The 16134-nt window shown below is 46.1% G+C and overlaps 1 protein-coding gene across 1 annotated transcript in view; it reads right to left on the bottom strand.

Moving 5' to 3' along the window:
- Positions 1 to 16134, bottom strand: part of LOC139383004 (homeobox protein cut-like 1) — a 136351-nt gene that overhangs the window by 27960 nt on the left and 92257 nt on the right. Inside the window, exons 9-12 of the mRNA XM_071127294.1 lie at positions 13900 to 13948; positions 8124 to 8228; positions 7020 to 7208; positions 5604 to 5662 (exon numbers count right to left, since the gene is read on the bottom strand). Of these exons, the coding sequence (XP_070983395.1) occupies positions 5604 to 5662; positions 7020 to 7208; positions 8124 to 8228; positions 13900 to 13948 (402 nt within the window). The remainder of the gene's footprint in view (positions 1 to 5603; positions 5663 to 7019; positions 7209 to 8123; positions 8229 to 13899; positions 13949 to 16134) is intronic.

Below are 16134 nucleotides of genomic sequence, written 5' to 3'. Positions count from 1 at the left end.
GCTTTGTTGATTTCAAAAATGCCTTCGACTCAATTTGGCATGAGGATCTGCTACACAAACTGATGGAAAGTGGTGTTGGGGGTAAAACATCCAACATTATAAAATCCATGTACACAAACAACAAGTGTACGGTTAAAATTGGCAAAAAACACACACATTTCTTCACACAGGGTCGTGGGGTTAGACAGGGATGCAGCTTAAGCCCCACCCTCTTCAACATATATATCAATGAATTGGCGCGGGCACTAGAAAAGTCTGCAGCACCCGGCCTCACCCTACTAGAATCCGAAGTCAAATGTCTGCTGTTTGCTGATGATCTGGTGCTTCTGTCACCAACCAAGGAGGGCCTACAGCAGCACCTAGATCTTCTGCACAGATTCTGTCAGACCTGGGCCCTGACAGTAAATCTCAGTAAGACAAAAATAATAGTATTCCAAAAAAGGTCCAGTCACCAGGACCACAAATACAAATTCCATCTAGACACTGTTGCCCTAGAGCACACAAAAAACTATACATACCTTGGCCTAAACATCAGCGCTACAGGTAACTTCCACAAAGCAGTGAACGATCTGAGAGACAAGGCAAGAAGGGCATTCTATGCCATCAAAAGGAACATAAATTTCAACATACCAATTAGGATCTGGCTAAAAATACTTGAATCAGTCATAGAGCCCATTGCCCTTTATGGTTGTGAGGTCTGGGGTCCGCTCACCAACAAAGACTTCGCAAAATGGGACAAACACCAAATTGAGACTCTGCATACAGAAATCTGCAAAAATATCCTCCGTGTACAACATAGAACACCAAATAATGCATGCAGAGCAGAATTAGGCCGATACCCACTAATTATCAAAATCCAGAAAAGAGCCGTTAAATTCTACAACCACCTAAAAGGAAGTGATTCACAAACCTTCCATAACAAAGCCATCACCCACAGAGAGATGAACCTGGAGAAGAGTCCCCTAAGCAAGTTGGTCCTGGGGCTCTGTTCACAAACACAAACACACCCCACAGAGCCCCAGGACAGCAGCACAATTAGACCCAACCAATTCATGAGAAAACAAAAAGATAATTACTTGACACATTGGAAAGAATTAACAAAAAAACAGAGCAAGCTAGAATGCTATTTGGCCCAAAACAGAGAGTACACAGTGGCAGAATACCTGACCACTGTGACTGACCCAAACTTAAGGAAAGCTTTGACGATGTACAGACTTAGTGAGCATAGCCTTGCTATTGAGAAAGGCCGCCGTAGACAGACCTGGCTCTCAAGAGAAGACAGGCTATGTGCACACTGCCCACAAAATGAGGTGGAAACTGAGCTGCACTTCCTAACCTCCTGCCAAATGTATGACCATATTATATACACATATTTCCCTCAGATTACACAGATCCACAAAGAATTCGAAAACAAATCCAATTTTGATAAACTCCCATATCTACTGGGTGAAATTCCACAGTGTGCAATCACATCAGCAAGATTTGTGACCTGTTGCCACGAGAAAAGGGCAACCAGTGAAGAACACACACCATTGTAAATACAACCCATATTTATGCTTATTTATTTTATCTTGTGTCCTTTAACCATTTGTACATTGTTACAACACTGTATATATAATATGACATTTGTAATGTCTTTATTGTTTTGAAACTTCTGTATGTGTAATGTTTACTGTTAATTTTTATTGTTTATTTCACTTTATATATTATCTACCTCACTTGCTTTGGCAATGTTAACACATGTTCCCCATGGAAATAAAGCCCCTTGAATTGAATTGAGAGACAGAGAGAGAGAGACAGAGAGAGAGTGATAGAGTATAGAGAGAGAGTGAGAGTGAGAGTGAGAGTGAGAGTGATAGAGAGAGATAGATAGAGAGAGATAGAGAGAGAGAGAGAGAGAGAGAGAGAGAGACAGAGAGAGAGAGAGAGAGAGAGAGACAGAGAGAGAGAGAGAGAGAGAGAGAGAGAGAGAGAGAGAGAGAGACAGAGAGAGAGAGAGAGAGAGAGAGAGAGAGAGTTTTGGGCCAAAAGGCTCCTTAACACGCTTCTACCTCCAAGCCATCAGACTGCTGAACAGCTTCTACCACCAAGCCATCAGACTGCTGAACAGCTTCTACCCCCAAGACATCAGACTGCTGAACAGCTTCTACCCCCAAGACATCAGACTGCTGAACAGCTTCTACCCCCAAGCCATCAGACTGCTGAACAGCTTCTACCCCCAAGCCAACAGACTGCTGAACAGCTTCTACCCCCCCAAGCCATCAGACTGCTGAACAGCTTCTACCCCCAAGCCATCAGACTGCTGAACAGCTTCTACCCCCAAGCCAACAGACTGCTGAACAGAATCTACCCCCAAGCCTTAAGACTCCTGAACAGGTAACCAAATGGTTACCCAGACTATCTGCATTGTGCCTCCCCCAACCCCTCTTTTACGCTGCTGCTACTCTCTGTTTATCTTATATGCATAGTCACTTTAACTATACATTCATGTACATACTACCTCAATTGGGCCAACCAACCAGTGCTCCCACACATTGGCTAACTGGGCTATCTGCATTGTGTCCCACAACCCACCAACCAATCTTTTTACGCTACTGCTACTCTCTGTTCATCATATATGCATAGTCACTTTAACCATACCTACATGTACATGTACCCCTGTATATAGTCTCATTACTAACCTGTACCCTGCTCATCGATACGGTACCTGTACCCCCTGTATATAGCCTCATTACTAACCTGTACCCCTGTATATAGTCTCATTACTAGCCTGTACCCCCTGTATATAGTCTCATTACTAACCTGTACCCCCTGTATATAGTCTCATTACTAACCTGTACCCCTGTATATAGTCTCATTACTAACCTGTACCCCCTGTATATAGTCTCATTACTAACCTGTACCCCTGTATATAGTCTCATTACTAACCTGTACCCCTGTATATAGTCTCATTACTAACCTGTACCCCTGTATATAGTCTCATTACTAACCTGTACCCCTGTATATAGTCTCATTACTAACCTGTAGCCCTGTATATAGTCTCATTACTAACCTGTACCCCTGTATATAGCCTCATTACTAACATGTACCCCTGTATATAGTCTCATTACTAACTTGTACCCCTGTATATAGTCTCATTACTAACCTGTACCCCTGTATATAGTCTCATTACTAACCTGTACCCTGCTCATCGATACGGTACCTGTACCCCCTGTATATAGCCTCATTACTAACCTGTACCCCTGTATATAGTCTCATTACTAACCTGTACCCCCTGTATATAGTCTCATTACCAACCTGCATCCCCTGTATATAGTCTCATTACTAACCTGTACCCCCTGTATATAGTCTCATTACTAACCTGTACCCCTGTATATAGTCTCATTACTAACCTGTACCCCCTGTATATAGTCTCATTACTAACCTGTTGCCCTGCTCATCGATATGGTACCGGTATCCCCTGGTACATAACCTCGTTATTGTTAATCATCTATTTTCTACTTTAGTTAATTTAGTAAATATTTTTATTCACTCTTATTTTTCTTAATATCGTTGTTGGTTTAGGGCTCGTAAGTAAGTATTTCACGGTAAGGTTGTATTCAATGTGACAAAATAAAATGTTAATCTATTTTTATTTTGACTTTAAAACAGAGTGTAATGACTGTGATAGGATAAAATTGAGGATGGCTCAACAACATTGTCGTTATTCCACCACTCTAACCTAATTAAACACAGCGAAAAGAAGGAAGCCTGAACAGAATAAAAAATATTATAAAACAAGTATCCTGTTTGAAATAAAAGTACAACTGCAAAAACAAAGTGACAAATAAATTAGCCTTTTGTCCTGAATACAAAGTGTTACGTTTGGGGGTAAATCCAAAACAACATATTACTGAGTATCACTCTCCATTTTTTCAAGCATAGTGATGACTACATCATGTTATGGGTATGCTTGTAATCGTTAATGACTGTGGGGAGTTTTTCAGGATAAAAAATAAACATAATAGAGATAAAACACAGGCAACATCCTAGAGGGGAAACCTGGTTCAGTCTGCTTTTCCACCAGACACTGGGAGATGAATTCACCTTTCAGCAGGACAATAACCTTAAAACACAAGGCCACATCTACACTGGAGTTGCTTACCAAGAAGACAGTGAATGTTCCTGAGTGGCCGAGTTACAGTTTTGACTTAAATCGACTTGCAAATCTATGGCAAGACCTGAAAATGATTTGTCTAGTAATGATCAACAGTTTTGTTTAAAATTCTAATAACATGTTTTCACTTCGTCATCACGGAGTATTGATCAGGGAGGAGAAACATCTAATCAATTTAGAATTCAAGCTGTGACAACAAAATGTGGAATAAGTCAATAATAATAATAATAATAATAATAATAATTCAAGGGGTATGAATATTTTCTGGCACTGTATTTTATTTAACTTTTATTGAACGAGGCTAGTCAGTTAAGACCAAATTCTTATTTACAACGACGGCCGACACCGGGCCAAATCCTAACCCGGATGACGCTGGGCCAGTAATGCACCGCCCTATGAGACTCCCAATCACGACCGGTCTTGATTCAGCCTGGATTCGAACCAGGGTGTCTGTAGTGACGCCTCTAGCAGCGAGAGGCAGCGTGTCGGACCGCTGTGCCACTAGGAAGTCATGAGAGGGGTATACCACAAAGCAGGTTCAATGAGTTAGCCAGGTTCAATGAGTTAGCCAGCTACTGAAACTTTGATAAGCAACCAGAAATTACTATTGAGTACTATTGATACTATTGAGTAATATTGATACTATTGAGTACTATTGATACTACTGAGTACTATTGATACTATTAATACTATTGAGTACTATTGAGTACTATTGAGTATTATTGAGTACTATTGATACTACTGATACTATATAGTACTATTGAGTACTATTGAGTACTACTGATACTATATAGTACTATTGATACTACTGATACTATATAGTTCTATTGAGTACTATTGATACTATATAGTACTATTGATACTATTGAGTACTATTGTGTACTATTGATACTACTGATACTATATAGTACTATTGATACTACTGATACTATATAGTACTATTGATACTATTGCTACTACTGATACTATATAGTACTATTGATACTACTGATACTATGATACTATATAGTACTATTGATACTACTGATACTATATAGTACTATTGATACTACTGATACTATATAGTTCTATTGAGTACTATTGATACTATATAGTACTATTGATACTATAAAGCTGAGATGTGTTTTTGGTTGTGGAGTCCATTTGACCATGTCAAGAGTATCTTTCTAAAATAATAATATTAATAATAGGTAAAGTGATTTCTGAATATCTACCTGGCTAACTCATTGATCGTGTTTTGTAGTAATCCCTTTTGGTTGATTATCTGCATTGACGTCTGCAAATAAAGGATCAATAAAACACACACACACACACACACACACACACACACACACACACACACACACACACACACACACACACACACACAGTATTGAGTTATAGATCAGAGGCCAAGAGGACCTGCTTCCCTTCAAAACATTAGAGAACCACAGAAACACAAATTCACCTCAGCTCTTTCTTCACCTCCTCATAGTCAGCCTGTTCCTGCAGCTTTCCCTCCAGCTGCTATAAATATATGAGAGAGAGCGAGAGAGAGGCAGAGAGACAGAGAGAGAGACAGAGAGAGAGAGAGAGACAGAGAGAGAGAGAGAGGCAGAGAGAGAGAGAGAGAGAGAGGCAGAGAGAGAGAGAGAGAGAGACAGAGAGAGAGACAGAGAGAGAGAGACAGAGAGAGAGAGAGAGACAGAGAGATAGAGAGAGAGAGAGAGAGAGAGAGAGAGAGAGACAGACAGACAGACAGGATATGGGTGGAGAGAGAGGGAGGACCGAATAGTGGAGTGAGGGGATGAGAGCAGAGAGGGAGGGGAGAGGGGATGGGAGCAGAGAGAGGGAGGGGAGGAGAGGGGATGAGAGCAGAGAGAGGGAGGGAGGGGATGAGAGCAGAGAGAGGGTGGGGAGGAGAGGGGATGAGAGCAGAGAGAGGGAGGGGAGGAGAGGGGATGAGAGCAGAGAGAGGGAGGGCAGGAGAGGGGATGAGAGCAGAGAGAGGGAGGGGAGGAGAGGGGATGAGAGCAGAGAGAGGTAGGGGATGAGAGCAGAGAGAGGGAGGGGAGGAGAGGGGATGAGAGCAGAGAGAGGGAGGGGAGGAGAGGGGATGAGAGCAGAGAGAGGGAGGGGAGGAGAGGGGATGAGAGCAGAGAGAGGGAGGGGAGGAGAGGGGATGAGAGCAGAGAGAGGGAGGGGATGAGAGCAGAGAGAGGGAGGGCAGGAGAGGGGATGAGAGCAGAGAGAGGGAGGGCAGGAGAGGGGATGAGAGCAGAGAGAGGGAGGAGAGGGGATGAGAGCAGAGAGAGGGAGGAGAGGGGATGAGAGCAGAGAGAGCGAGGGGAGGAGAGGGGATGAGAGCAGAGAGAGCGAGGGGAGGAGAGGGGATGAGAGCAGAGAGAGCGAGGGGATGAGAGGGGATGAGAGCAGAGAGAGCGAGGGGAGGAGAGGGGATGAGAGCAGAGAGAGCGAGGGGATGAGAGGGGATGAGAGCAGAGAGAGCGAGGGGAGGAGAGGGGATGAGAGCAGAGAGAGGGAGGAGAGGGGATGAGAGCAGAGAGAGCGAGGGGAGGAGAGGGGATGAGAGCAGAGAGAGCGAGGGGATGAGAGGGGATGAGAGCAGAGAGAGCGAGGGGATGAGAGGGGATGAGAGCAGAGAGAGCGAGGGGAGGAGAGGGGATGAGAGCAGAGAGAGCGAGGGGATGAGAGGGGATGAGAGCAGAGAGAGCGAGGGGAGGAGAGGGGATGAGAGCAGAGAGAGCGAAGGGAGGAGATTAAATGAATGAGAGTATAATGACAATCAACTTTTACATACATGTGAGCAGGTGTGTGAGCAGGTGTGTGAGCAGGTGTGTGTGTGTGTGTATATATATCCTACCTTGAGGGTGTCCGTCTTGGTGCTGAGCTGTAGTTGCAGCTGTGTGATCTGTGTGCTGGAACTCTCTCTGAGTTTAGACAGGCTGGCCTGCAGTCTCTGAACATCATCCATCAGCTGAACCATCTCCCTGTCCTTGGCCCCCAGCTCTGCCTCCAGACTGGGGCGGGACAGGGCCTCCACCGCCTGTTCCTATAGGGCAACACATACATCAATCTACCAATCTACCAATCAGAACAGTCTGGTCCTATAGGTCAACACATACATCAATACAGCAATCTACCAATCAGAACAGTCTGATCCTATAGGTCAACAACATACATCAATACAGCAATCTACCAATCAGAACAGTCTGGTCCTATAGGGCAACACATACATCAATCTACCAATCTACCAATCAGAACAGTCTGGTCCTATAGGTCAACACATACATCAATCTACCAATCAGAACAGTCTGATCCTATAGGTCAACACATACATCAATCTACCAATCTACCAATCAGAACAGTCTGGTCCTATAGGTCAACACATACATCAATCTACCAATCTACCAATCAGAACAGTCTGGTCCTATAGGTCAACACATACATCAATCTACCAATCAGAACAGTCTTGTCCTATAGGTCAACACATACATCAATCTACCAATCAGAACAGTCTGATCCTATTGGTCAACACATACATCAATCTACCAATCAGAACAGTCTGATCCTATTGGTCAACACATACATCAATCTACCAATCAGAACAGTCTGGTCCTATAGGTCAACACATACATCAATCTACCAATCAGAACAGTCTGGTCCTATAGGTCAACACATACATCAATCTACCAATCAGAACAGTCTGATCCTATTGGTCAACACATACATCAATCTACCAATCAGAACAGTCTGATCCTATTGGTCAACACATACATCAATCTACCAATCAGAACAGTCTGATCCTATAGGTCAACACATACATCAATCTACCAATCAGAACAGTCTGATCCTATAGGTCAACTAGAGACGCAAGGGGAGAAAATCAATCAGCCAACCAACCAATCACTATAGCCTGCTCAATACATACATCAATCAACCAACCAATCACTATAGGACAGCGTACCATTTCTGGGGTGGTCTGGATCTGTGTGGTCAGCTGCAGGGATTGGTTAGAAGAGGTCAGCTGCTCCCTCAGAGTGTCCGCCTCCCTCTGTGCTGCCTCCGCCCTCTGAGAGACAAAGTGAGAGAGACAGGCAGAGAGAGAGAGAGGCAGAGAGAGAGAGAGAGGCAGAGAGAAAGAGGCAGAGAGAGAGAGAGCAAGGCAGAGAGAGAGAGAGCGAGGCAGAGAGAGAGAGAGCGAGGCAGAGAGAGAGAGAGCGAGGCAGAGAGAGAGAGAGGCAGAGAGAGAGAGAGGCAGAGAGAGAGAGAGAGGCAGGAAGAGAGAGAGGCAGAGAGAGAGAGAGGCAGGGAGAGAGAGAGAGGCAGAGAGAGAGAGAGAGAGAGCGAGGCAGAGAGAGAGAGGCAGAGAGAGAGAGAGGCAGAGAGAGAGAGGCAGAGAGAGGCAGAGAGAAAGAGGCAGAGAGAGCGAGGCAGAGAGAGAGAAGCAGAGAGAGAAGCAGAGAGAGAGAGGCAGAGAGAGAGCGAGGCAGAGAGAGAGAGGCAGAGAGAGAGAGAGAGAGGCAGAGAGAGAGCGAGGCAGAGAGAGAGAGGCAGAGAGAGAGAGAGAGGCAGAGAGAGAGAGGGAGGAAGAGAGAGAGAGGCAGAGAGAGAGAGGCAGAGAGAGAGAGAGGCAGAGCGAGAGAGAGCGAGGCAGAGCGAGAGAGGCAGAGAGAGAGAGAGAGAGAGAGAGAGCGCGAGGCAGAGAGAGCGAGTGGGAGCGAGGCAGAGAGAGCGAGAGAGAGCGAGAGGCAGAGAGAGAGAGGCAGAGAGAGAGAGGCAGAGAGAGAGAGAGCGAGGCAGAGAGAGAGAGAGCGAGGCAGAGAGAGAGAGGCAGAGAGAGAGAGGCAGAGAGAGAGAGAGAGAAGAGCTGTCTTAACACAGCCGAAGTTGCACTGGACTGAGACCAGAGCGAACGTACTGAAACAGACTGCAGAGTACCGACTATAACTGGCAGAACTACAAGCTGAGGTGACTGCAATCTCCATGGAGAAAACATCATGTTTACTGTTTTCCCCCGTTTTGATGTTTCCTGTCTACACAGGACATATTAAACGTGTGTGTGTGTGTGTGTGTGTGTGTGTAAGAGAACTGAAAGGCATGATGTCATCCTCTGAGGTATTACTGGACGCAGAACAACATGGTGTGTGTGCCATGCGGGTGTTGTTGAAATGTGAAAGCTGAGCTCAAGGCTAACATTAGCATTATGTGGCTAGCTATCCCTCCCCAGGTCATCCCCAGGTCATCTTAATAATGAATGTTAACATCAGTGACATCCCCAAAGTCCCCCTTAAATATCTATTATCATGAACAGAGTTGGGCGTTTTCGGCTACAGGGGGTCTCTGAGCCGAGGGGGTAGATGGATGGCGTTGGATTCATACTTCTAACTCCTAACGTTCCTCCCAGTGGTAGTTCCTTCCTTATTTGGGGTCTTATGGATGATTGAGTGTTAGTGATTCATTTAAACCAATATTCAACATGATAACACACTATAGTGTCCACTCGGAGGCTCTTGAGAAGGATCTTGTGGTCGACTTCTAGCTGTTAGTTCTTACTTCCTTTCAGGAAGGTAACGGGCTAGCAACAACCCAGCGGGGGCTAGCAGCAACCCAGTGGGGGCTAGCAACAACCCAGGGGCGGCTAGTATTAACCCAGGGGCCAGCAACAACCCAGGGGAGGCAAGAATAACCCAGGGGAGGCTAGTATTAACTCAGGGGCCAGCAACAACCCAGGGGATGCTAGTAATAACCCAGGGGAGGCTAGTATTAACCCAGGGGCCAGCAACAACCCAGGGGAGATCAATAACAACCCAGAGGAGGCTAGTAATAACCCAGGGGAGGCTAGTATTAACCCAGGGGAGGCTAGCAACAACCCAGGGGAGGCTAGCAACAACCCAGGGGAGGCTAGCAACAACCCAGGGGATGCTAGCAACAACCCAGGGGAGGCTAGTAATAACCCAGGGGAGGCTAGTAATAACCCAGGGGAGCTAGTAATAACCCAGGGGGAAAGTAATAACCCAGGGAGGCTAGTAATAACCCAGGGGGGGCTAGTAATAACCCAGGGGGGCTAGTAATAACCCAGGGGGGCTAGTAATAACCCAGGGGGGCTAGTATTAACTCTGGGGCTAGTATTAACTCTGGGGCTAGTAATAACCCAGGGGGGCTAGTATTAACCCAGGGGCTAGTAATAACCCAGGGGCTAGTAATAACCCAGGGGCTAGTAATAACCCAGGGGGCTAGTAATAACCCAGGGGGCTAGTAATAACCCAGGGGGGCTAGAAATAACCCAGGGGCTAGTAATAACCGAGGGCTAGTATTAACCCAGGGGCTAGTAATAACCCAGGTGGGCTAGTAATAATCCAGGGGGCTAGTAATAACCCAGGGGCTAGTATTAACCCAGGGGCTAGTAATAACCCAGGGGGCTAGTATTAACCCAGGGGCTAGTAATAACCCAGGGGGCTAGTAATAACCCAGGGGCTAGTATTAACCCAGGGGCTAGTATTAACCCAGGGGTTAGTAATAACCCAGGGGCTAGTAATAACATAGGGGGGCTAGTAATAACCCAGGGGCTAGTATTAACCCAGGGGTTAGTAATCACCCAGGGGATGGTATTAACCCAGGGGTTAGTAATCACCCAGGGGCTAGTATTAACCCAGGGGTTAGTAATCACCCAGGGGCTAGTAATCACCCAGGGGCTAGTAATAACCCAGGGGCTAGTATTAACCCAGGGCCCAGGGGCTAGTAATAACCCAGGGGCTAGTTTTAACCCAGGGGCTAGTATTAACCCAGGGGCTAGTAATAACCCAGGGGCTAGTATTAACCCAGGGGCTAGTATTAACCCAGGGCCCAGGGGCTAGTAATAACCCAGGGGCTAGTATTAACCCAGGGGCTAGTATTAACCCAGTGGTTAGTAATAACCCGGGGGGCTAGTAATAACCCAGGGGGGCTAGTATTAACCCATGGGCTAGTATTAGCCCAGGGGCTAGTAATAACCAAGGGGTTAGTAATCACCCAGGGGCTAGTAATCACCCAGGGGCTTGTAATAACCCAGGGGGGGCTAGTAATCACCCAGGGGATTGTATTAACCCAGGGGCTAGTAATAACCCAGGGGCTAGTATTAACCCAGGGGGGCTAGTAATAACCCAAGGGGGGCTAGTATTAACCCAGGGGGGGGCTAGTAATAACCCAGGGGGGCTAGTAATAACCCATGGGCTAGTATTAACCCAGGGGCTAGTAATAACCGAGGGGCTAGTATTAACCCAGGGCCCAGGGGCTAGTAATAACCCAGGGGCTAGTATTAACCCAGGGGCTAGTAATAACCCAGGGGCTAGTATTAACCCAGGGGCTAGTATTAACCCAGGGGTTAGTAATAACCCGGGGGGCTCGTAATAACCCAGGGGGGCTGGTATTAACCCAGGGGCTAGTAATAACCCAGGGGCTAGTAATCACCCAGGGGCTTGTAATAACCCAGGGGCTAGTAATCACCCAGGGGCTTGTATTAACCCAGGGGCTAGTAATCACCCAGGGGCTTGTAATAACCCAGGGGCTAGTAATAACCCAAGGGGGGCTAGTAATCACCCAGGGGCTTGTAATAACCCAGGGGCTAGTAATAACCCAGGGGGGGGGGCTAGTAATAACCCAGGTGGGGCTACTAATAACCCAGGGGCTAGTATTAACCCAGGGGCTAGTAATAACCCAGGGGCTAGTAATCACCCAGGGGCTTGTAATAACCCAGGGGCTAGTAATAACCCAGGGGGGGCTAGTAATCACCCAGGGGCTTGTAATAACCCAGTAACCCAGGGGCTAGTAATAACCCAGGGGGGCTAGTAATAACCCAAGGGGGGCTAGTATTAACCCAGACGGGGCTAGTAATTACCCAGGGGGCTAGTAATAACCCATGGGCTAGTATTAACCATGGGGCTAGTAATAACCCAGGGGCTAGTATTAACCCAGGGCCCAGGGGCTAGTAATAACCCAGGGGCTAGTATTAACCCAGGGGCTAGTATTAACCCAGGGGCTAGTATTACCCCAGGGGCTAGTAATAACCCAGGGGCTAGTAATAACCCAGGCTAGTATTAACCCAGGGGCTAGTAATAACCCAGGGGCTAGTAATAATCCAGGGGCTAGTATTAACCCAGGGGCTAGTAATAACCCAGGTGGGCTAGTAATAATCCAGGGGCTAGTATTAACCCAGGGGCTAATATTAACCCAGGGGCTAATATTAACCGAACACACAGAAATATATCATAATTACATTTAAGCAATCAGGCCAGAGGGGGTGTGGTGTATGGCCAATATACCACGGTTAAGGGTTGTTCTATAGCACGACGCAACGCGGAGTGCCTGGATACAGCCCTTAGCCGTGGTATATTGGCCACCTACACTACATGACCAAAAGAATGTGGACACCTGCTCGTTGAACATCTCATTCCAAAATCACGGATATTAATATGGAATTGGTCCCCCCCCCCCCCCTTTGCTGCTATAACAGCATCCACTCTTCTGGGAAGGCTTTCCACTAGATGTTGTAACATTGCTGCGGGGACTTCATTCCATTCAGCCACAAGAGCATTAGTGAGGTCAGGCACTGATGGTGGGCTGATTAGGCCTGGCTCGCAGTCGGCGTTCCAATTCATCCCAAAGGTGTTTGATGGGGTTGAGGTCAAGGTTCTGTGCAGGCCAGTCTTCTACACCGATCTCGACAAACCATTTTTGTCATGCTGAAACAGGAAAGGTCCTTCCCCAAACTGTTGCCACAAAGTTGGAAGCACAGAATCGTGCAGAATGTCATTGTATGCTGTAGCGTTAAGATTTCCCTTCACTGGAACTAAAGGGTCTAGCCTGAATCATGAAAAACAGCCCCAGACCATTATTCCTCCTCCACCAAACTTTACACTATGCATTCAGGCAGGTAGAGTTCTCTAGGCATTTGCCTAACTCAGATTCGTCCGTCAGATTGCTTGATGGTGAAACGTGATTCATCACTCCAGAGAACACGTTTCCACTGCTCCAGAGTCCAATGGCGGCGAGTTTTACACCACTCCAGCCTCCGACGCTTGGCATTTGCGGATGGTGATGTTAGGCTTGTGTGCGGCTGCTCGACCATGGAAACCCATTTCATGAAGCTCCCGACAAACAGTTCTTGTGCTGACGTTGCTTCCAGAGACAGTTTGGAACTTGGTAGTGAGTGTTGCAACAGAGGACAGATGATTTTTATGCGCTTACGTGCTTCAGCACTCGGCGGTACCGCTCTGTAAGCTCGTGTGGCCTACCACTTCGCGGATGAGCCGTTGTTGCTCCAAGACGTTTCCACTTCACAATAACAGCACTTACAGTTGCCCGGGGGGGCAGCTCTAGCAGGGCAGACATTTGACAAACTGACTCGTTGGAAAGGTGGAATCCTATGACAGTGTCACGTTGAAAGTCACTGAGCTCTTTCAGTGAGGCCCATTCTACTGCCAATGTTTGTCTATGGAGATTGCATGGCTGTGCGCTCACAGCCGAATCCAGTCATTTTAATTGGATACTTTTGTATATATAGTGTATCACAAACCCCAGAGGTGCCTTATTGCTATTATAAACTGGTTACCAACATTATTAGAAGAATCAAAATAAATGCTTTGTCATACCCGTGGTATACGGTCTGATATACCTCAGCTGTCAGCCAATCAACATTCAGGGATCGAACCACCCAGTTTATAATATCCAATAATGACCAAGGCCCTAAAGGGGTGGAGACTGACCTGATTGGCTCTCTCTAGATCGGTCATCACCATTTCAATCTCATCGGCCCTGAGGAGGAGGAAGTAGAGGGGGAAGTAGAGGAGAAAAGGAGGAAGTAGAGGAGGAAATAGAGGCGGAAGTAGAGGATCAAGTGTTACTAAGGGGGCACACAGGACAGTGATCATTACAACATCTAATACACACATCTAACACACACATCTAACACACACCCCCCCATCCAATACACACACAAAGCCTGAAAAGCATGATGTTCAACTGTCAAAGCCTTCAGATCAGGTTACAGTGGGTCCGCTCTCTCTCTCTCTCTCTCTCTCACACACACACAGAGGGGGCTGTTTTATGATGGTCATAAAATGCTCTGTAGTGTTTCGAGATTGGAATGTAAACTGTGGAAAACAGAGAGACACTTGGACAATCAAATGTTTGAATAATTAAACAATATTTATATTTTTGAGAATGTGGGAATGATCCGTGGACACTTAAAGAACAATCATGACGGGTGTTTCATTTGGTGATCAAATCAAATCTCTTAAAAGTGTACATGTCCCAACTGTCAGGTTTACATCTAGATGTTGGATAAAATGAATGAGTAAATATGAAACTATTTGTGAGAAGATGCAATGGGGAAGTTGGCCTTCTAAACGAGATACTTGTTAAGATGTAAAGTTTGAACTCGTCAGTGGCCACGCCCCCCCCCCCGTGACATCAGGTGTCATAGAACCGCCCCTTTTTCCCCACAGAGTATAAAACCCACTTCCTATAAAAATGCACATTAAGTTAGAACGCCGGGATGGAATCCCCTTGTTGGAATGGCTACAGTTCTATTGGCCATTGTCACAATCGTCGTGGGGACCAAAGCGCAGGGTGGTGTGAATACATTCTTCTTTATTGAATGAAGAACACGAAGAACACTTAAAACAAAAAAAAACCCAAAAAGATGGCTGCCTAAATATGGTTCCCAATCAGAGACAACGATAAACACCTAAGGCAACGATAGACCTACATAAACACCTAGATGGAAACAACCCCATAAATCTACAAAACCCCTAGACAGTAAAAAAACCCTAGATGAGACTAAACACACATACCACCCTCGTCACACCCTGACCCAACCAAAATATATAAAGAAAACAAAGAATACTCAGGTCAGGGCGTGACAGCCACAGAGAACATACAGCTGTAGTTTTGACTACACGGCTGGAAATCATTAAACTTTGAGACTTTCGCTCACCACAGAATAAGAGCAAATCCCAGACGTATAATTACTAGTCCGCAGCAGGAAATTACGTAAGTCTAGGACGAGAATACCCGACGACCGCGCGGAAGCATCTATTCTATCCCTGACGTATCCATTACAGCAGACACTATCCAGAGTTACAACCACGAAGGACAATGGTGACTTCTGGGGAAGTTAACCGGAGACTCTCTGATGAACTGAACTGTCCAGCAGACGGACCGGCGATTCCAACAGAGAAGACAACAACAACATACGGGCGTAAATATATACACTGCAATTATTCTCGAATGACCGGCCGTTAGCATTTCAATTAGTATAATTATAGACTGCGTGTAGTGAATCCATTTAGTCTTTGTCTTTCCCGCTCTTTCTCAGTCCCCCCACCCCTTTCCTTTGTCTACCAAGCCTTCATATCGGGTTAGTCCACTAGGGACTTTTCCTTTGTGTCATGTAGTCACCCAAATATCTACTGTTTGTTTGTTATGTATAATTCTGTGTGATTATTTAGTTAGTACATAAATAATTAAGTCAATTTGTATTATGCTGATTCATGATTCATGCATCAACGCATGTTGTTGCATGTATACAACTCTGAAACTCATGTGTGTGTGTGTGTGTGTGTGTGTGTGTGTGTGTGTGTGTGTGTGTAGCTGTGTGTGTGTGTGTGGTGTGTGTCACTACATCTCTCCCTCTGAGGTAATTTATACCCCCCCCCCTTTATAACCCCCCCCTTTATAACCCCTCCCCCCTTATAACCCCACTTTATAACCCCCCCCCCCATTATAACCCCCCTTATAACCCCCCTTTATAACCCCTCCCCCCTTTATAACCCCCCCCCCCTCCCTTTATAACACCCCCCTTTATAACCGCTCCCCCTCCCCTTATAACCCCTCCCCAATGTCCCTCACTAGGACTAAAGAGCGTACAGAGAGACCCTCATCCAGTGGTATAATAGGATTTTTTGGGAGGTTCTAATTAAGCAATAAGGGGGTGTGGT

This window comes from Oncorhynchus clarkii, chromosome 24, assembly GCF_045791955.1.
Source record: "Oncorhynchus clarkii lewisi isolate Uvic-CL-2024 chromosome 24, UVic_Ocla_1.0, whole genome shotgun sequence".
NCBI classification, from domain to species: domain Eukaryota; kingdom Metazoa; phylum Chordata; class Actinopteri; order Salmoniformes; family Salmonidae; genus Oncorhynchus; species Oncorhynchus clarkii.
The sequence above is the reverse complement of the archived record's forward strand: the minus strand, read 5'-3'. Positions and strand labels throughout refer to the sequence as shown.